The sequence below is a fragment of the Myxocyprinus asiaticus genome, chromosome 46 (genome assembly GCF_019703515.2).
Source record: "Myxocyprinus asiaticus isolate MX2 ecotype Aquarium Trade chromosome 46, UBuf_Myxa_2, whole genome shotgun sequence".
Taxonomy (NCBI): Eukaryota; Metazoa; Chordata; class Actinopteri; order Cypriniformes; family Catostomidae; genus Myxocyprinus; species Myxocyprinus asiaticus.
The window spans coordinates 29997453-30019114 of record NC_059389.1 but is presented as its reverse complement, the minus strand read 5'-3'; the positions used below and the strand labels follow the sequence as shown (position 1 = coordinate 30019114).

Sequence of the window (21662 nt, the reverse complement as noted above, 5' to 3'; positions counted from 1 at the left end):
ACAAAGAAAACATATTTTAAAGCTGCATGTTTTATTGTTGCAGGAAAGTGAGTAGACAATATATATATATATATACACTATATTGCCAAAAGTATTTGCTCATCTGCCTTTAGACGCATATGAACTTAAGTGACATCCCATTCTTAATCCATAGGGTTTAATATGACGTTGGCCCACCCTTTGCAGCTATAAGAGCTTCAACTCTTCTGGGAAGGCTTTCCACAAGGTTTAGGAGTGTGTTTATGGGAATTTTTGACCATTCTTCCAGAAGCGCATTTGTGAGGTCAGACACTGATGTTGGACGAGAAGGCCTGGCTCGCAGTCTTCGCTCTAATTCATGAGGTCAGGACTCTGTGCAGGCCAGTCAAGTTCTTCCACACCAAACTCGCTCATCCATGTCTTTATGGACCTTGCTTTGTGCACTGGTGCGCAGTCATGTTGGAACAGGAAGGGGCCATCCCCAAACTGTTCCCACAAAGTTGGAAGCATGGAATTGTCCAAAATCTCTTGGTATGCTGAAGCATTCAGAGTTCCTTTCGCTGGAACTAAGGGGCCAAGCCCAGCTCCTGAAAAACAACCCCACACCATAATCCCCCCTCCACTAAACTTCACAGTTGGCACAATGCAGTCAGACAAGTACCGTTCTCCTGGCAACCGCCAAACCCAGACTCGTCCATCAGATTGCCAGATGGAGAAGCGTGATTCGTCACTCCAGAGAACGCGTCTCCACTGCTCTAGAGTCCAGTGGCGGCGTGCTTTACACCACTGCATCCGACGCTTTGCATTGCACTTGGTGATGTATGGCTTGGATGCAGCTGCTCGGCCATGGAAACCCATTCCATGAAGCTCTCTACGCACTGTTCTTGAGCTAATCTGAAGGCCACATGAACTTTGGAGGTCTGTAGCGATTGACTCTGCAGAAAGTTGGCGACCTCTGTGCACTATGCGCCTCAGCATCCGCTGACCCCGCTCTGTCATTTTACGTGGCCTACCACTTCGTGGCTGAGTTGCTGTCATTCCCAATTGCTTCCACTTTGTTATAATACCACTGACAGTTGACTGTGGAATATTTAGTAGCGAGGAAATTTCATGACTGGACTTGTTGCACAGGTGGCATCCTATCACAGTACCACGCTGGAATTCACTGAGCTCCTGAGAGTGGCCCATTCTTTCACAAATGTTTGTAGAAGCAGTCTGCATGCCTTGGTGCTTCATTTTATACACATATGGCCATGGAAGTGATTGGAACACCTGAATTCAATTATTTGGATGGGTGAGCGAATACTTTTGGCAATATAGTGTGTATATATATATATATATATATATATATATATATTTAAATATATATATACAGTGCATCCGGAAAGTATTCACAGCGCTTCACTTTTTCCACATTTTGTTATGTTACAGCCTTATTCCAAAATGGATTAAATTCATTATTTTCCTCAAAATTCTACAAACAATACCCCATAATGACAACGTGAAAGAAGTTTGTTTGAAATCTTTGCAAATTTATTAAAAATAAAAAACGGGAAAAAAAATCACATGTCCATAAGTATTCACAGCCTTTGCTCAATACTTTGTTGAAGCACCTTTGGCACCAATTACAGCCTCAAGTCTTTTTGAGTATGATGCTACAAGCTTGGCACACCTATTTTTGGGCAGTTTCTCCCATTCTTCTTTGCAGGACCTCTCCAGCTCCATCAGGTTGGATGGGGAGCGTCGGTGCACAGCCATTTTCAGATCTCTCCAGAGATGTTCAATCGGGTTCAAGTCTGGGCTCTGGCTGGGCCACTCAAAGACATTCACAGAGTTGTCCCGGAGCCACTCCTTTGTTATCTTGGCTGTGTGCTTAGGGTCGTTGTCCTGTTGGAAGATGAACCTTCGCCCCAGTCTGAGGTCCTGAGCGCTTCAGGTGCCTTTTGGCAAACTCCAGGCGGGCTGTCATGTGCCTTTTACTGAGGAGTGGCTTCCGTCTGGCCACTCTACCATACAGGCCTGATTGGTGGAGTGCTGCAGAGATGGTTGTTCTTCTGGAAGGTTCTCCTCTCACCAAAGAGAAACGCTGGAGCTCTGTCAGAGTGACCATCGGGTTCTTGGTCACCTCCCTGACTAAGGCCCTTCTCCCCCGATCGCTCAGTTTGGCCAGGCGGCCAGCTCTAGGAAGAGTCCTGGTGGTTCCAAACTTCTTCCATTTACGGATGATGGAGGCCACTGTGCTCATTGGGACCTTCAATGCTGCAGAAAGTTTTCTGTACCCTTCCCCAGATCTGAACTTCGATACAATCCTGTCTCAGAGGTCTACAGACAATTCCTTGGACTTCATGGCTTGGTTTGTGCTCTGACATGCACTGTTAACTGTGGGAAATGCAATTGTTCTCGTGTTTCATTGCCGGATAGCAATTCCGAGTTAATTTCGCATCGCCTTTGAAGGAATGCTTTGTGAAGGTTGTACAAAGTAACATTTATCTTTAATTTAACTTTAGCATTCCCTGTCCACACTGCAACACGAAGACAACATTTTCAAATTTATCCACTTGGGAGAGGATTTTTGTAAAGCTCTGTTTTTGCTGTCGAAAACACCGCCTCAGTGTGGACAGAAGGCCAAAACACAGAGAAAAAGATCTGTTTTCAAACTAAATCATATTAGTATGGACGTGGCCTGAATCATTCCCAGAGTCCATCAAGTTCCAAATAACAAAGAGAAAATAATAATACGATTTCATTTGTAAATTATTTTTTATTATTGTTCATCAAAAATAACTATATCATTATATATATATCTTTACTATGATATAAAAATACTCAAACAGAGATGTATGATTTTTGGTCATATCGCCTGTACAGTACTGTGTCATTCATTTGTGTTCATGTAAAGGAAACATACTCAACTGCAGTTGCTTATGATCCTGGTTTATGTTTTCAGGTGCGATTGTGATGGAGAAACCCAACGTCAGCTGGAATGATGTTGCCGGGCTGGAGGGAGCTAAAGAAGCCCTGAAAGAGGCTGTTATTCTGCCTATCAAATTCCCACACTTGTTCACAGGTTCATCTCATCTCATACAAATCAATGATGTAGCCTTCATTAGTTTGTCATTATTAGGACTGGTTATCGGCAGTTACCTTAAGATATGATTCATATTGCGTCACGATTCAATATGTTGCAAAATATCAATATCATAATTGGAAAGTGATTGCAACTACCCCAAATGCTTAAGAGAGACCCAGTGTGTGAGAGCAAGACTGAATCTTTGCATCATAGAAGCGATTCTGACCGAACTGCGAAACGCTGTCTCAGAGTTTGCGCTCATTTAGACGATCTGCTGTGTTATTATTGAACTCTTAGACATGGTGTGAATACACAAAAAGATGAATAAAAATATCAATAGAGGGATCTATACAATATCATTAAAAAAAAGTATTGCAATATATTGATGATATGATTGTACTGGCACAGCCCTCCTAGTCATTATTAATAATCGTTAAATAAACATTTACTGTATGTTTGGCCAGAGGTGATGACAAAGTATTTTTTTAATGCATTAAGTAATTGAAGACTATAATGCTCTTTTCTTCTTAGCATGGTCTTAAAATCAACATGATATTTCATTGGCAACCTGTTTTACTTCCGTATTGTAATGTGAAACGGGATATTCAATGAGGATAAAAGGTATGGCGGGACTTAATTTTATTCATTGAGAATTGATTGGATCCCTAAAAAAACGAAAAAGTGATCGCTTCATACACTCACTGAGTACTTTATTAGGAACACTATCCTAAAACTGGGTAGGGTCTCCCTTTGCTCTCAATTCTTCATGGCATGGATTCCACAAGATGTTGGAAACATTACTTCTGGTACTTTTGTCAGCTGCACATTCATGCTGCGAATCTCCTGTTCTACCACATCCCAAAGGTTCTATTGCATTCAGATCTGGTGACTAGGAAGGGGTCTGAAAAACAGTGAACTCATTGTCGTTTTCATGAAACCAGTTTGAGACGACTTTTGCTTTGTGACATGATGCATTAGCATGCTGGGAGTAGCCATTATAAGATGGGTAAATTGTGGCCATGAAGGGATGCACATGATCATCAACAATACTCAAATAGGCTGTGGCATTCAAGCGATGATTGATTTGGATTAACAGGCCCAAAGTGTGCCAATAAAACTTTCCCCACATCATTAAACCACCACCACCAGCCTGGACTATTGACACAAGGCAGGTTGGGTCCATGGATTCATGCTGTTGGTGCCAAATTCTGACACTACCATCTGTGAGCCTCAGCAGAAATCGAGATTCATCAGACCAGGCAACGTTTTTCCAGTCTTCAACTGTCCAGTTGTGCCTGTGCCCACTGCAGCCTCAGCTTTCTGTTCTTGGAAGACATAAGTTGAACCCGACGTGGTCTTCTGCACATCCGCCTCAAGGTTCGACATGCTGTGCATTCTGAGATGCTATTCTGCTCACTACAATTGTACAGAAGGGTTATCTGAGTTACCATAGCCTTTCTGTCAGCTCGAACCAGTCTGGCCATTCTCCGTTAACTAGGGGTGTAACGGTTCACACATCACACGATTCAGTTCGGTTCACGATACTGAACTCACAGTGTGGTTCGTTTCATGATTCTTTAAACTAAGCCTAAATCAAGAGAGTTAAGATTGAAAGTTTTTTATTTTTTTATTATTATTATTACTTTACAGACATATGAAAAACAGTTTGTTTCATTAAACATTTAGCTAAAGTACTGTTCTTAAAAGTGCTAAATTATCCATCAGAGATGTACTGGGACTAAAAATCAGCCCAGAACAGGGCAATGGTAACACCAAATGGAAATATTAGCTAATAATTCTTCTTACTGAAAATACAGAATTATGTTAGATACATATGCTGCTTACACACAGTCACTGATTAAAAACATTTAAAATATTTTAAATAAAAAATTTATTTTTCGAAAATAGTATTATCTCTGTTACATTAAGAGCCTGTTTACACTTGGCCACTTCATTCGTTTTCAGTGATTGGATAGCTATCCGATCATGAAAAGACCAGGTGTAAATGCCCTCCGAAACGCATTTGAGATGAATTTCGGACGAAACTGGTCAAGTCTAAATGCATCTGGCTGTTCAAGTTACACATATAACTTTACCCTGCCCAAACAGCGCGACGTCAGCACAGGAAAAATGCTAAATGTAACATCTGTCACTGAATATTTGCAGGTCTTGCGTCATGCAGGAAATAATAACAAAGAAATGGATAAATGCGTGTTGTAGGAGAGAGAACCTTTTTCCTCATTTATTTGATGCAGAGCGCTCATGAAACTGAAACTAAATACTGACAAAGAGCAAAGCTGGTGTGCATGACGCGTCTAATCTACGACCAGCCAAGAGGGGAAAAACATACAGCGTGTCCATACACAGACACACGCACGCTTGGCAAATTCTAGAGATGGGTGGATCGATCCTAAAATATCGATACGTCTGGTACTGATGTTGTATCGAGAATATCGATCCTCACATAAAAATATCAATTTTAAAGTTTTTTTAAACTAGTGATATTATAATTTTGTTACAATGAATGCATATCATAATTTTCAAAGTGGAAAAAATAAAGAAGTATATATCAGCAAATGATTGCATAGGATAGGAACTATTTGTTCTGCTCATCTTAACGCGAGAACTGAAAGACACAAGCAGTCACAGAAAGCGCTCGTGCCGCTCAGTGCTCATTCAGACAGAGGCTGAGGTGATAGCAGAAAAACAAGGATCTGAAGTTAATTTACACTAAAGGACAAATCTAAATGTTAAATTTATTATGAAGGGTTTGTTTAAATTTCTTATTTTAAAGTTGGTAAAAAATTTCTAATGTTCTGTAATTGTTGTTAATAAATGAAACCCTGATGAAAATTAACCATGCTTACTCTAGTTATATTGTAGTAACCAGGACTGTATTTACCACAGTTTTATGTTGGAAACTATGGTTTTACTATAGTAATATTGTAGTTACCATGACAGTACTATCCATGACTGTAAACCATGTTTCTTTTTAGTAACCACGACTGTAGTAAACATGTTTTTTTTGGCAGAAACCATGGTTGCGATACAATTAACAATGCATTTACTACAGTAATACTGTAATGTCCATATAGTAAATATGGTTTAACTATAGTAATATTGTAGTAACCATGACTGTAGAAACAATGGTTAATTTTGTAGTTACTGTGGTTTTACTACAAATACCATAGTTAAACTATGGTTACTGTCACTGATGTATAATATAGATACAGTATTACAGTGGTTCCCAACCCTGTTCCTGGAGGCCCCCCAAACACTGCACATTTTATATGTCTCCCTATTCTGACACACCCAATTCAGGTCTTGTAGTGGCCACTAACCAGCTGAAAGTTGAATCAGGTGTGTTTGATTAGGGAGATATCTATGGAAGTAAATTCATGACTAAAGTCTTTGAAGCATAAAAGCATGTTTAATTGTTCTAATCAAAAAAATAAATGCATTGTATTATCAGTGCTTGCATTTAAATGCGTTGCATTTACAGTGCTTGCATTTTGGGAGACTGAAATTTAACATGGTTATATTTTTAAGCATTGAATATTTAATTTGGAAACATTTCACAATTAATTTCATTATTAAAATTCAAAAGTTATTTCCAAAATATTTAGCTCAATTGAAAATAATATCTAGATTTTTTTACAGGTAAATTTCAGCCCATTATATGTTGCTTAACAAAATTTGCTTCCTCAAATTCAGTGGTTCAAATTCGGTTGGAAATTCAACCTTCTACATCCGGGAACTGCAGGAAAAGCCAATGCACAATCTCAACGTGGTGCTATTAGTTCTCACCAGTAGGTGGTGCAAAGCAGTCGGGTGTTGACTGCTGAAGACCAAAGCTACAGGTAGAGAGAACAGCCATGTACATTTTGATAGTTTGTTTTTCAAAATTGTTCTTGGGTAGAAAATAGCTAAATATTTTATTTGCACACGTGGGTGGGCATGAAACGCACCTTTCCACTGATTGGTCAGCCTGCTTCATCATCAGTTCCTCAGTGCCGTGCAACAAAATAATTATCCACCGCTGCAAAAACTTTTATTGCAACTGCATATTATCTCTCTCTCATTAAGCAACCGAACTAAGGAATGCCTGTGACACAAACCGTACTAGTCGGGGAAGGGTTTATAGACACAAAGCCCTGTCTATATTAGTTTCTTCTGCATATGCATGGGTTCTGCAACCTACGGGTGCCAGAGAAATACTAGTTGTCTGTTTTAGAAATAGCCTATTGATGTCCCTCGCATCTGCACTCAAAATTACTTAGCCTACTTTGACACACAGCCTGTTTTATTTAGCTGTCAGCTATCAAAATCTCTATCAAAAGGCGTGGCGAAGCTGCGCACAGCGCAACCCATTGGACCACGCAGAGCATTTACGTTGTAGTGAAGCACAGACCAGTATGTGGAATGCATTGGCTTTAAAAAATGTCTATTAAAAGATTGCTGATACATTGTCCAGGTTATTACATAACTCAGGTGTTTGAAGCGCTGATTGCTGTGTAGGTAAGCATTACATATAATGTAGTAGGGTGACCAGTCCTGAATTGGAAACTTTTTTTTGTCTCATTTAATTTATTTGTCCATGGCTGGATTACCCGTGGCACTAAGTAGAAAGTTAGTATCACTAAAGTAGTACTTAATCTCTACAGCGTGTTTCCCAAAAAGCATCAAAGTAGTAAAGTAAAAACTTCATAAATTAACGATGGCTTTGAACCGCTCTAAAGTCATAAGTGCAACTTAAATATATCTTTCTCGCATTTTCACAGTTTATCAGAGAATAAGGAATGTTTAATAACTTGTATTGATATATTTGGATCATTGGAAAGCCATAGCCAGAAACAAGGCTTTGGGTGTGCCAAGGGAAAATTGTGTTCAAGAACTGAAGCCCAAAAAAGGTGACATTTTTTGTAACGTTAACAACAATTGCCATTCACAAATGTAACTGTTTTTAGCCCTAAATTTGTTTTCTATATAGCCCCATGTTACATTATAATGAATTTATTAGCCTAAACAAATTAATGACTGTTAATATATCCAAATAGGCTTAAAATTCTGTTATATGATTACATTATTTTAGAATGTTACATAATCATTTCCCAAAATCCAGAAGACAAATGCACAGGTAAATGAAGGAAAAATTTGCACTAACTTACAAAAAGTACTACACCAGGTTTTACATTCACTGATTCAAAAACTTAACTTAGAAAAATAAATAAATGTGTGATGCATTTTATGAAATAGAAAAATGATAATACCGTGTGCATTCAGTTTCCAGCAAAAGAAACAATCTTTTGGCAACATTAGAGACCCTTATTACGATTCACATTGTGTGCATTCACATACATGCATTTCGATCATTAATCTCTACAAATCTGAGCATCAATCTGAAACCCCATCTTACCAAAGTCATCATTATTTCTTTAATTAAATGCTGTGATGGTCATTAACTTTCAGCATCTCGACAAGGTTACATATAATTTCCACACTTTTCGGTATTTCCGCATTATTGTCATGTTGAGAAGATAATCTCCTGGACATATTGGCCAAGATTTTTTGTAACAAAGCATTTAAGTTCTACTTTATAACGAGCAATCTAAGTGCTGTTTTGGGAAATAGGTGTTCTCTATGTAAAATAATGAGTGGCGTTAATTAAGATCATTAAAGTTTAAGTTGCATCCTATATACATTTGTTTACATTCACCTTAGACAAATACGTTTTAACTCAGTTTTTCACAATTCCTGACATTTAATTGTAGAAACTTTGGAGGTATGCTTGGGGTCATTGTCCATTTGGAAGACCCATTTGCGACCGAGCTTTAGCTTCCTTGCTGATGTCTTCAGATTTTGCTTCAATATATCCACATAATTTTCCTTCCTCATGATGCCATCTATTTTGTGAAGTGCACCAGTCCCTCCTGCAGCAAAGCACCCCCACAACATGATGTTGCCACCCCCATGCTTCATGGTTGGGATGGTGTTCTTCGGCTTGCAAGCCTCACCCTTTTTCCTACAAACATAACGATGATCATTATGGCCAAACACTTAAAGGACATTTCTCCTTTGTCCAATGTGCACTTGCAATCTGTAGTCTGGCTTTTTTATGGCGGTTTTAGAGAAGTGGCTTCTTCCTTGCTGAGCAGCCTTTCAGGTTATGTCGATATAGGACTCGTTTTACTGTGGATATAGATACTTGTCTACCTGTTTCCTCCAGCATCTTCACAAGGTCCTTTGCTGTTCTGGGATTGATTTGCACTTTTTGCACCAAACGAAAAGTAAAGTGTGTGTAAACTTCTGACCCACTGGAATTGTGATATAGTCAATTAAAAGTGAATCTGTCTGTAAACAATTGTTGGAAAAATGACTTGTGTCATGCACAAAGTAGATGTCCTAAACAACTTGCCAAAACTATAGTTTGCTAATATTAAATCTTTGCAGTGGTTAAAAAAAATGAGTTTTAATGCCTTCAACCTAAGTGTATGTAAACTTCTGACTTCAACTGTGTGTAATATATATATATATATATATATATATATATATATATATATATATATATATATAAAATAAAAAATTCATTTTATCTTCTAGCAAAATCTCTATATACAGATTTATGAGGTAAAATTAACCCAGTATATTATCAATATGAGCTGACATGTTGGGTTAAATGTACAACCCAGTTTGCTGGGCTAAAATGTGTAACCCAATTTGCTGGGCTAGTTTAACCCAACGTGTGTTCTGTCCAATATTTACCCAGTGCTGGGTTGCCAGTTGGGTTATTTTTAACCCAGCCAAACTTAGTGTGAAAAGTCAAGTAGTTTTCCACTATAGTTCTTCTACAGAGGTGCTCATTGATGTACCCTGGTAACTTCTAAACAACACTTTGTTAGCTGATAAAGTGATAAAAACCTGTGCACCTCATAAGAGCTGCCAGCCAATCAGAATGGATTTTCTGACAGCTCTTGCAATTTATGCTGCAATTTACATCATGCTTTCTGTGAATGGTATGTGGCCATTTCCTGCTGTCTGAGACTAACCCTTAGCATTGACCAAATTAAATTCACCTTCAAACATTCTTGACTTAACTGTTTAGTGTTTTACAAGTACAGAAACTAAAATATAGAGTGCAAAAAACAAAACAAAAAAAACAATCACATATAAATACCACATTTTGAAATAATAATGACATACTTATATTAATATTCATGTTCAGATAAATCTAGCCATTTCTTAAACTCCAACACACCAAAGAATATGCATTTTCCTGTTCCCTGCTTTGTAGTAAACACTACAAGAATAAATACAACCATTTTAATAAATATTTTTATCAACATTCATTATACATTATAGTCATTATAATGTTATTATATTAATTATACATTACGTATCTTGAGCGCGGCTGCATGATACAGCGCAGAGGGAACATTACCTCCACCCAGAAGACGTGTCTGAGATTTTGCGATAGCAAAGTAGACGTCAGATGCATTTTACAAGTAAATATGCTACATTTGTGGATTTTACAAAATAGAAACAAAGCTTATCGCTCACATGTGAATAGGTTCAAATTTCTAATCACAAGTTTTTAACTGCAGATGTGAGCACACTGCACAGCTCTGGGCCTCGTTTCCCAAAAGCATCGTAAGCCAGATCGTAGAATACATCTTATGATTCATCTTAGTTTTGTCTCCTGTTTCCCAAAGCCATAACTTAAGTAGTACTTGAAAATGCTCGTAGATTTACGAGTGCTCTGGAGTAATCCTACAGAGCTAAGAGCATCTTAATAGACAAGGGCTGGGTTTCCCGATAACGTTGCAGCTTAAGTTTTAATGATCATCTTAACTGATGTAGCTCGTTATTTACGATAGAGTAATTCCTGTTTCCCAAACCAGCACATAGATCGCTCGTTATAAAGTTGAACGGTGGAAGCACTAACATAGGGTAAATGTACAAACATTAACTGATTAAGTGGAGATCTGCACTTTGCGCCCAAACTGATCATCAGTGCTTAACAATGTGCGCGTGACGGCGTCCTTCATTGTCGGAGAGGAAGATGAGAGTTTGTAAAGAGAAGGAATGTGGGAAGATGTGCCAAGATGGACAGTTTCCCCGTAGATACAGTATAACATCGACATCATTCCTTCTGAATTTAATACTATATCATGCGGCCACTTTGTACCAACTCATGCACAAAGTTAGGCATATTGTTTATTGATTTAGGCCTAATTAATTTTTTGTTCATTTAATATTTGTATTGTAATATTATTATATTTCATTTTCTCATTTTATTCTTTCTGCTCATTTCTTTTCAAATAGAAAAACAAACTATCAAAACATACACAGCTGTTCTCTCTACCTGTAGCTTTGGTTTTCAGTAGTCAACACCCGATTGCATTGCACCACCTACTGGTGAGAACGAATAGCACCAGATAGAGATTGTGCATCGTGATCTGCTGTTTTTCCTGCAGTTCCCAGATGTGGAAGGTTGAATTTCTAACCGAATTTGGACCACTGAATTTGAGGAAGCAAATTTGGTTAAGCGAAATAGAACGGGCTGAAGTTTACCTGTCGAAAAATTTAGATAGTATTTTCAAATGAACTGAATATTTTGGAAATTAACTTTGGAAGGTGACTATTTATTGTTGATTTTTTAATAATGAAATTAGTTGTGAAGTTTTCCAAATGAAATATTCAATGCTTAAAAATACCACCATGTTAAATTTCAGCCTCCCAAAATGGAAGCACTGTAAATTCAACGCACTTAAATGCAAGCACTGATAATACAATGCATTTATCTTTCGATTAGAGCGATTCAACATGCTTTTATGCTTCAAAGACTTTTGTCATGAATTTACCTCCATAGTGAACTCTGTTTTATTTGCATCTTGCACGGGAACTGAAGATCGGATTTATATATGTTTGGTGGAGACACATTGATGTGGCCAAGTGTAAATGGAATGAGCTTTTTCAAACGTATAGCAATCCGATCAGTAAAAATGCATGAAGTGGTCAAGTGTAAATAGGCCTTTTATATTCTTTTCAAAAATACATATTTAAAGGAAGTGCATGCTTATCCAGTTAAATAATAATAATTTACTGATGAAATCAAATCAGACATGACATTTGACATTAGGATTATATTCCCACATAGCATTTTTATACATAATATTCAGCATTATAAATAGTAGATTAATACCTCTGCGAACTTTCGTTTTCACTCGTGCTGTCAGAGCAGATTAGTCTCGTGCTTCAAACGGACATTCAATCCCTCACGCTGAAAAGACCTCTTCAAACGGACCTGTGGCTTCTAGTGTGCAGTCGTATTTTAGAGCACGTTACATAGGCATAGGACGTCGCGTGTATTGGATAGAATAGACACTAAAATATTTTTTTTTAAATGTAAAAAACGGTCCCATTTCCATGATGTGCATAGTCACAGTTTTGAACCGCGATGCATCATGCCACGATAAACCGTTACACCCCAACATACTGTTGACCTGTCTGATCTCAGCAACAAGGCATTTCCGCTCACTGGATGTTTTTTTTTTTTGGCACCATTCTGAGTAAATTCTATAGACTATTGAGTCTAGTTGAGTATACAGTAGTCTGATTGATTTTATACATTGCACTGTTGCCACATGATTGGCTGATTAGATAATCACCTTGATAAGTAGGTGTACAGGTGTTCCTAACATAATGCTCAGTGAGAGTATGTATGTATGTATGTATATATATATATATATATATATATATATATATATATATATATATATATTTTTATTTTTTTTTTTTTTTTTTTTTTTTTAAATACCAAAACTGAATGATTTTCAGGAAGTTTGTTTCCATAAAAGGGATAGTTCACCCAAAAATTCTCATTTACTCACCATCATGCCATCATTTAATTACAATTATTAAAGTATTTAATTATTTATTTTTATAGACAATTTACAATCATATTTAATCAAACTACACAATGATGACTATAAGACTTTATATATATATTACAGTTTAATTTTCTGTTAATGCATGATTTTCTGTAAAGCTGCTTTGAAACGATGTGTGTTGTGAAAAGAGCTATACAAATAAAAATGACTTTTTTTTCCACATTCTGATGGTTGATGTGAACATTAATTGAAACTCTGGACCCGTATCTGCATGATTTTATGCACTGCACTGCTGCCACACGATTGGCTGATTAGATAATCGCATGGATGATTGTTGGTGCCAGATGGGCTGGTTTGAGTATTTCTGTAACTGCTGATCTCCTGGGATTTTCACACACAACAGTCTCTAGAGCAGGGATGGGCAACTGGTGGCCCACGGGCCATATACAGCCCTCTGTATCGTTGAATACGGCCCGTCAGACGAGACTGAGGATTGATTTTATTTCTTTGAAAAAGGGATTATGTAAAGATTGCATTCAGTTTATGATGTTATTACAACTATTGACCAGATGCAACATCTTACAGTTGCTCATCATTTATAAGGTCAATTGAGTTACATTTTACCTCAGCTTGTCAGCCACATAGTGCGCGCTATTGTTAATGTACGCAGGTGAAACCCATGTCTTTTGTTTGCCTGGATACGAAATCTGTCATTAAAGATTTCAATTTGATTCGCAAATACACCATTGATCGAGTGGTCAAAGAGGCGTACAGTATGAGAGATACATACATCAGAGCTGCTCTCCTCACAGATGTAAAGGGTAAATAAAATACAAGGGTAAAAGGCATCAAAAGTTTTTACGAAATCCGTGACAGTGCGGGAATCACCAAAGACATCTAATGCTGTTTCGCCTGTGCTTGCGAAAAACGAAAAAGTTGTTATAAGAGGGAGAAACTTCGAATAGTTGCCTGACTGATTGTTGAAAAGTCTTGCAAATAGAGAGAATGTTCTCTGACGCATGGGACTGTTCGGTCCGTGCGTGGATGTTGTGGTGCTGAAATGTTTTGTATTAATGCACTGAAATGTTATGTTCTTGTATCCAGTATTGTTATTGATGATAATATTTCGATTTTAACTGTTGGGGGTTGAAAATGTTGTCTGTTCATTTGTGTGTTTGTCTGTTGCAAATGTAGACAATGCAAATGAGAAAATGTTCTTGTAAATGTAAGTCTGAAGTATATTGCTTGTCGGTTGAACATGAATTTGTACATGTTTTAGTAAAAATACAAGTTACAAAATAATTATATGATTTTATTTATAAATGTTAAATTAAAATGTTAATATAAGTAACAAAATCTTTAAAAGAACATTGCATTAGTTGTGCATAGATAACCTACACTGAGGAAATTGAGTAAGGGGGTGAACATTGTTAGAGTGCGGATTTGTTATCCGGCCCCTTGATAGAAAAGAGAAAAAATGTTGGCCCTCGCCCCCTTCGAAGCTGCCCATCCCTGCTCTAGAGTTTACTCAGAATGGTGCCAAAAACAAAAAACATCCAGTGAGCGGCAGTTCTGTGGATGGAAACACCTTGTTGATGAGAGATTTCAACAGAGAATGGCCAGACTGGTTCGAACTGACAAAGTCTACAGTAACTCAGATAACCGCTCTGTACAATTGTGGTGAGAAGAATATAATCTCAGAATAGCATTCTGCAGGTTGGCGCTGTTTTGGCGGCATGAGGGGGACCTACACAATATTAGGCAGGTGCATTTAATGTTGTGGCTGATCGGTGTATTTCTCTTTCTCTCTCTCTCTCTCTCTCTCTCTCTCTCTCTCTCTCTCTCTCTCTCTCTCTATATATATATATATATATATATATATATATATATATATACACACACACACTGGCCAAAAGTTTGGGATAATGTACAGATTTTGCTGTTTCGGGAGGAAATTTGAACTTAATTCACCAAAGTGGCATTCAACTGATCACAAAGTATAGTCAGGACATTACTGATGTAAAAAACAGCACCATCACTATTTGAAAAAAGTCATTTTTGATCAAATCTAAACAGGTCTCATTTCCAGTACCCATCACTCCAACACCTAATCCTTGAGTAATCATGCTAAATTGCTAAAATGGTAGTAGAAAATCACTTTCCATTATATCAAACACAGTTGAAAGCTATTTGGTTTATTAAATGAAGCTTAACATTGTGTTTGTTTTTGAGTTGCCACAGTATGCAATAGACTGGCATGTCTTAAGGTCAATATTAGGTCAAAAATGGCAAAAAAGAAACAGCTTTCTCTAGAAACTCATCAGTCAATCATTGTTTTGAGGAATGAAGGCTATACAATGCTTGAAATTGCCAAAAAAAATAAATAAATAAATAAATGAAGATTTCATACAGAGGTGTACACTACGGTCTTCAAATACAAAGGACAACTGGCTCTAACAAGGACAGAAAGAGATGTGGAAAGCCAGATGTACAACTAAACAAGAGGATAAGTACATCAGAGTCTCTAGTTTGAGAAATAGACACCTCACATGTCCTCAGCTGACAGCTTCATTGAATTCTACCCGCTCAACACCAGTTTCATGTACAACAGTAAAAAGAAGACTCAGGGGTGCAGGCCTTATGGGAAGAATTGCAAAGAAAAGCCACTTTTGAAACAGAAAAACAAAAAGAAAAGGTTAGAGTGGGCAAAGAAACACAGACATTGGACAACAGATAATTGGAAAAGAGTGTTATGGATCTTAACCCCATTGAGCTTTTGTGGGATCAGCTAGACTGTAAGGTGCATGAGAAGTGCCCGACAAGACAGCCACATCTATGGCAAGTGCTACAGGAAGTGTGGGGTGAAATGTCACCTGAGTATCTGGACAAACTGACAGCTAGAATGTCAAGGATCTGCAAAGCTGTCATTGCTGCCCGTGGAGGATTTTTTGATGAGAACTCTTTGAAGTAGTTTACACTGTATATAAACGTTCAGTAAAGGAATGGTACTTTAAGAAAAACTTTATAATCTATATAAAGCATTTTAAATATGGGCTTCATAGAAAGTGTTTCCAATAAGTCTTGTGTTGTTTTTGTTTTTTGCATAATTTGTTTTCGGACAATACAGTGCATTCAGAAAGTATTCAGACCCCTTCATTGTTTTTTCATATTTTGTTATGTTGCAGCCTTATGCTAGAATGCTTAATATATATATAATTTCATATCAATCTACACTCCATACCCCATAATGACAAAGCAAAAAACATATTTTTGATAATTTAGAAAATTTATTAAAAAGAAAAAACTGAAATATCACACTGACATAAGTATGCAGACCCTTTGCTATGGCACATAAAATTTAGATCAGGTGCATCCTATTTCTCTGGATCATCCTTGAGATGTTTCTACACTTTGATTGGAGTCCACCTATGGCAAATTCAGTTGATTGGACATGATTTGGAAAGGCACACACCTGTCTATATAAGGACTCACAGCTGAAAATGCAAATCAGAGCAAAAACCAAGCCATGAGGTCAAAGGAACTGCCTGCAGAGCTCAGAGATTGGATTGTGTCGAGGCACAGATCTGGGAAAGGCTACAAAAAATGTGGCTGCATTGAAGGTTCCCAAGAGGACAATGGCCTCCATAATTCTTAAATGGAAGAAGTTTGGAACAACCAGGACTGTTCCTAGAGCTGGCCGTCTGGCCAAACTGAGCAATTGGGGGAGAAGGGCCTTGGTAAGAGAGGTGACCAAGAACCCAATGGTCACTCTGGTTGAGCTCCAGAGATCATGAGTGGAGATAGGAGAAACTTGCAGAAGGACGATCTGGGCTTTATGGCAGAGTAGCCAGACAGAAGCCTCTCCTCTGTGCAAGACATGCAAAAAATCACCTAAAGGACTGTGAGAAATAAGATTCTCTGGTCTGATGAAACAAAGATTGAACTGTTTGGTCTCAATTCCAAGCATCATGTCTGGAGGAAACCAGGCACCGCACATCACCTGCGCAATACCATCCCAACAGTGAAGCATGGTGGTGGTAGCATCATGCTGTGAGGGTGTTTTTCAGCGGCAGGGACTGGGGGACTGGTCGGGGTTGAAGGAAAGCTGAACGCAGCAAAATACAGAGATATCCATAATGAAAACCTGGTCCAGAGCGCTCAGGACCTCAGACAGGGCAGAAGGTTCACCTTCCAACAGGGCAATGACCCAAAGCACACAGCCAAGACAATGCAAGAGTGGCTTAGGGACAACTCTGTGAATGTCCTTGAGTGGCCCAGCCAGAGCCCGGACTTGAACCCAATTGAACATCTCTGGAGAGACCTGAAAATGGCTGTCCACTGACGGTCCCCATCCAACCTGACAGAGCTTGAGAGGATTTGTAGAGAAGAATGGCAGAAAATCCTCTAATCCAGGTGTGCAAAGATTGTTGCATCATACCCAAAACACTTTAGGCTGTAATCGCTGCCAAAGGTGCTTCAACTAAGCACTGAGTTAAGGGTTTAAAAACTTGTCAATGTGATATTTCAGTTTTTTCTTTTTAATAAATTTGTAAAATTATCAAAAATCTGGTTTTGCCTTGTCATTATGGGGTATGGAGTGTAGATTGATGTGAAAAAAAAAACAATATTTGAAAGCATTTTAGCATAAGGCTGCAACATAACAAAATGTGAAAAAATGAAGGGGTCTGAATACTTTCTGAATGCACTGTATATTTTTTTATGTAGGCAAGCGTACTCCATGGAGGGGCATTCTTCTGTTTGGCCCTCCCGGCACAGGAAAATCTTACCTGGCCAAAGCTGTGGCCACCGAAGCCAGTAACTCCACCTTCTTCTCTGTGTCCTCATCTGACCTCATGTCCAAGTGGCTTGGCGAGAGTGAGAAGTGAGCATTTCAGACTTTGCTCTCTGTTTAAATGGTCTGCATGAGGTGCAACACTCTTTGAACGATTTGTTTTCTTGTAGACTGGTGAAGAATCTGTTTGATCTGGCCCGTCAGCACAAGCCATCCATCATCTTCATAGATGAGGTGGATTCACTCTGCAGTTCCAGAAATGAGAATGAAAGTGAAGCTGCTCGGAGGATCAAGACTGAGTTCCTGGTGCAGATGCAGGGTAAGAACAGATCTGCTGTGGAAAACAGGAAATTATGCGTAGTTTAATTTAGGTGATTCAGTCAAACAGCAATTTCAGGCATGTTTCCACCATCAGACTGAGTAACGGTTCCAATAGCAGATTAACTTAAGCACGGTTCAGATCGGTACAATTACAAACCATTTCTGGCCCTCTGCATGGTTAGCTAACTGTACTCAGGACAGAGAACCATGCTGGTGGAACGCCTGTAGTGACGTGGCGAATCACGATTGGTCACTTGCTCCATCAGTCCATTCCAATCCTGATTTCACAGCACCACAATAGTAAAATAAATCATAACCATGTCAACAAGTACTGATCGGTACGGAACGGCACGGTTTGGCAGTGGTGAAAGTTCGGCCTGATCATGGCAAAGCGCCTATATAAAATATTTGACATTTGTTGCTTAGAAGTCAGTATTTCACACATGGGTTTCAAACAATGATAAAATTAGGGCTGTCAAAGTTAATGCATCTACATATGTGATTAAAGTAGTACCGTTAATAGATTAAAGTATTTAATCATAAGTAGACTCATATTATTTTGTAGTTAACATGTTAATGCGTTCAGTTCCTTTTTAAGCAAAAAAAAAAAAAAAAAACTAAATTATATGCCTTTGTGTAATTATTTGTTTCTGCAATTTTTGCGGATGATGCTCAGATTTATGCATAAATCTATGCAGCAGAGGTCTTTACACGTCACACTCGCAGATTCTGTATTTCTCAAACTGTATCAAATGACAAAGCAACTTCCCACACACTTAATGGGCTTAGTCTCACATGTGTAAAGTTGTTTTTGCTGCTAACTTCAGGATTAGTCTTCTGCTGGTGTTTGCCCTAACACTTCTATGAATGACTTGAGAGTGATATTTCACATGTTGACCTTCAATGATGATTATGTTTCACAATATAAAAAATGCAAATGACTTTACTTTTGTTAAATATCCTGTCTGGGTTTAATTTATTAGCCACTTTCATACAAGAAACCTGATTGCTTTCACTTATGAGCACCACGGTTCACCCTTAGGTTGTGAACTTCGGGCCTTGTGCTATTTTATATTTTCAAAATAGGCAAAATTGCATGTGATTGCAATTAATTAGGCAAAAAAGACAAAAGCGACTTTTTACTGCTGCCGTGGTAAGCACGAGTTTGATGATTTCAACATCAGTCAAGTGTGGCTAAAGCCCTATTCGACGAGGCGGAGAGGCTGCGCACACTTTGTCTCATAAGGGCGTTATGTGCATATGTTGATCATACAAGACAAATAACGCTGTCAGTTTGGCTCTTTGTGTGCATCACAGGTCGCTTTAAGGTTTAGCCTTTTCCAAATTGGATCATAGATGGCATTGTGCTCGCATTTGACTCTCAACGCATACAGTGCCCTGTTGGCCTTAAAGCTCACTCCACTAGCAGCATGGCCTCTTCATGGGCTTGGTCTAATGGTATTTTCCTAGAAGACATCTGCCTAGCTTTCCCTAGCACTTTTGCTAGGTTATATAACCTGGATGTCACCTCTCTCTCTTCCCAAGTGCTTAATTTGAAGTAGAGGTAATCTGTGTGTTCCGCTGCTTACTGCCAGTTTTTTTTTATAAATAGTCATCCCATAAGCCACAGTCAGCGGTCACTTTATATCAAGTTTTCACTGCCTATCTGGCTAGTGGCCTTAAATCCATATTCACACATGTGATTTAAAGCATCCTGCGATGTTGCGCTAACCAAAACTGTTAGCGTCATCAACATGTATATCCATTCATCATTTTGCTCCTCCCTTATGATACAAAGAGGAAACTCTGTCTGTGTTTTTTACTACCCTATCGGCTAGAAGGCAATGTAACGTGTGCGAATCGGTAGCATGGCATGATGGTATGCATTCCCCATAGCGTCAACTATGACGCAGCGTCGTAATGACCGACTTGAAAGGGAATGTTAAGGTTACGACTGTAACCCTGGTTCCCTGAAAGGAGGGAATGAGACGCTGCATACGCTGGCCGTGCTACTGAATCTTTGCTATAAGTGCTGAGTATCGCTCTATACCTTTCAGTCGAATATTCTGACTAGATAGCGTTATCTGGCAATTCAAATTGCTGTGATTTTAAAGAGTTTCAGAGATAGGTTATACCTGCGGAGATAATCCCAATAGCGTCAGCTATGACGCAGTCTCATTCCCTCTTTTCAGCGAACCAGGGTTACAGTTACAGGGTTACAGTCGTAACCTTATCGTTCTGTTATCGAATTTTAATGAACAGTTTCTGTTCAGATTTTTGGCCTTTTTTCTCTTTTGGCAAAAACAGCTATTTATGCCATTTTCTGCCAAAAACTGTCAGTGGCCGAAATTTCTGTGCATCCCTACTTTGTCTGTTTTTCAGTTTTGCTGCCTTTCACACATCAGTACCAAAATGCCATTAAACTCTAAAATGTGAGAAATGCTTTAAAGCTGGATTACACTACACAACTTCTAAAATCTGACCAGAATCTACAAAAATACTCGCTATCACACATTTACCAACTGTGTAAATGGCTACAGACAAAAACTTGGCAACACACACCAAATGACGGAGGATCACTCCGGCTGTCAAGTCAGTCTGATCACAAACTTACTTGGAAACACACGCCCCCATTCTAGGAGACACATGACAGATGTAAACAAGCATTGATGTACATGGCGCTGCTGTTGTCGTTGCTACTCTGTTTCAAGTCATGAAAGAAACGGGCCATATACAAACGGGTCTATACAAGAACTGTAATACTGTGATTTTCTGCATATTTTATTTAATTCTGGAAAGGAGCCATTCATTCAGGTACGAGGGAACCATCTGAACACGTTTAACCACTAATCAAACTTCACTTGTTTTTAAGGTAGGCAGTGTTTTAACTGTGTCAAACATTAACACAATGTAGCTTGACAAATGTGGGGATATCTTGTTTACTTGCTACTATATATCTAAAACAAACTTTTTATATACTTTAGAAAGATACAATGCTAATAGTGTCGGAAATTAATGGGGACTCGGGGCAAAAATGCCACAGAAATTGACAAAAATATCCCCGAAATTCAAAATATGGGGACAAAAAATGCCCATGCAACGAGTTCCCATGTTTTATTAATAATATCTGATAAAGTTACAATTACATACACTACTGTTCAAAAGTTTGGGGTCACTTGCCTGAAATGTTTCTCATGATCTTAAAAATCTTTTGATCTGAAGGTGCATGCTTAAATGTTTGAAATTAGTTTTGTAGACAAAAATATAATTGTGACACCATATTAATTTATTTCATTATAAAACTAAAATTTAATAAAAAAAATAAAAGTGTTTGAAATTGATGACTCAGACCAAATAATAAAGAAAAGCAGCCAATAAGTGCCCAACATAGATGGGAACTCCTTCAATACTGTTTAAAAAACATCCCAGGGTGATACCTCAAGAAGTTGGTTGAGAAAATGTCAAGAGTACATGCCTGCAAATTCTAGGCAAAGTGTGGCCACTTTGAAGATGCTAAAATATAACACAGTTTTGATTTATGTTTCTGTTAAATTCCATAACCGTTCGCCCCTCTTGTTCAAAATAAACTGACCTATTGGGTAACTCTCAC

The 21662-nt window shown here is 38.2% G+C and overlaps 1 protein-coding gene across 2 annotated transcripts in view; it reads left to right on the top strand.

Moving 5' to 3' along the window:
* Window positions 1-21662, top strand: part of LOC127435775 (vacuolar protein sorting-associated protein 4A-like) — a 57155-nt gene that overhangs the window by 3061 nt on the left and 32432 nt on the right. For both annotated transcript variants that reach the window (XR_007896286.1, XM_051689469.1), the window contains exons 5-7: window positions 2927-3046; window positions 17665-17821; window positions 17902-18050. Coding sequence is in view for 1 of the 2 variants with exons in the window: in XM_051689469.1 (XP_051545429.1) it covers window positions 2927-3046; window positions 17665-17821; window positions 17902-18050 (426 nt within the window). In the remaining variant the exon portion in view is untranslated. The remainder of the gene's footprint in view (window positions 1-2926; window positions 3047-17664; window positions 17822-17901; window positions 18051-21662) is intronic.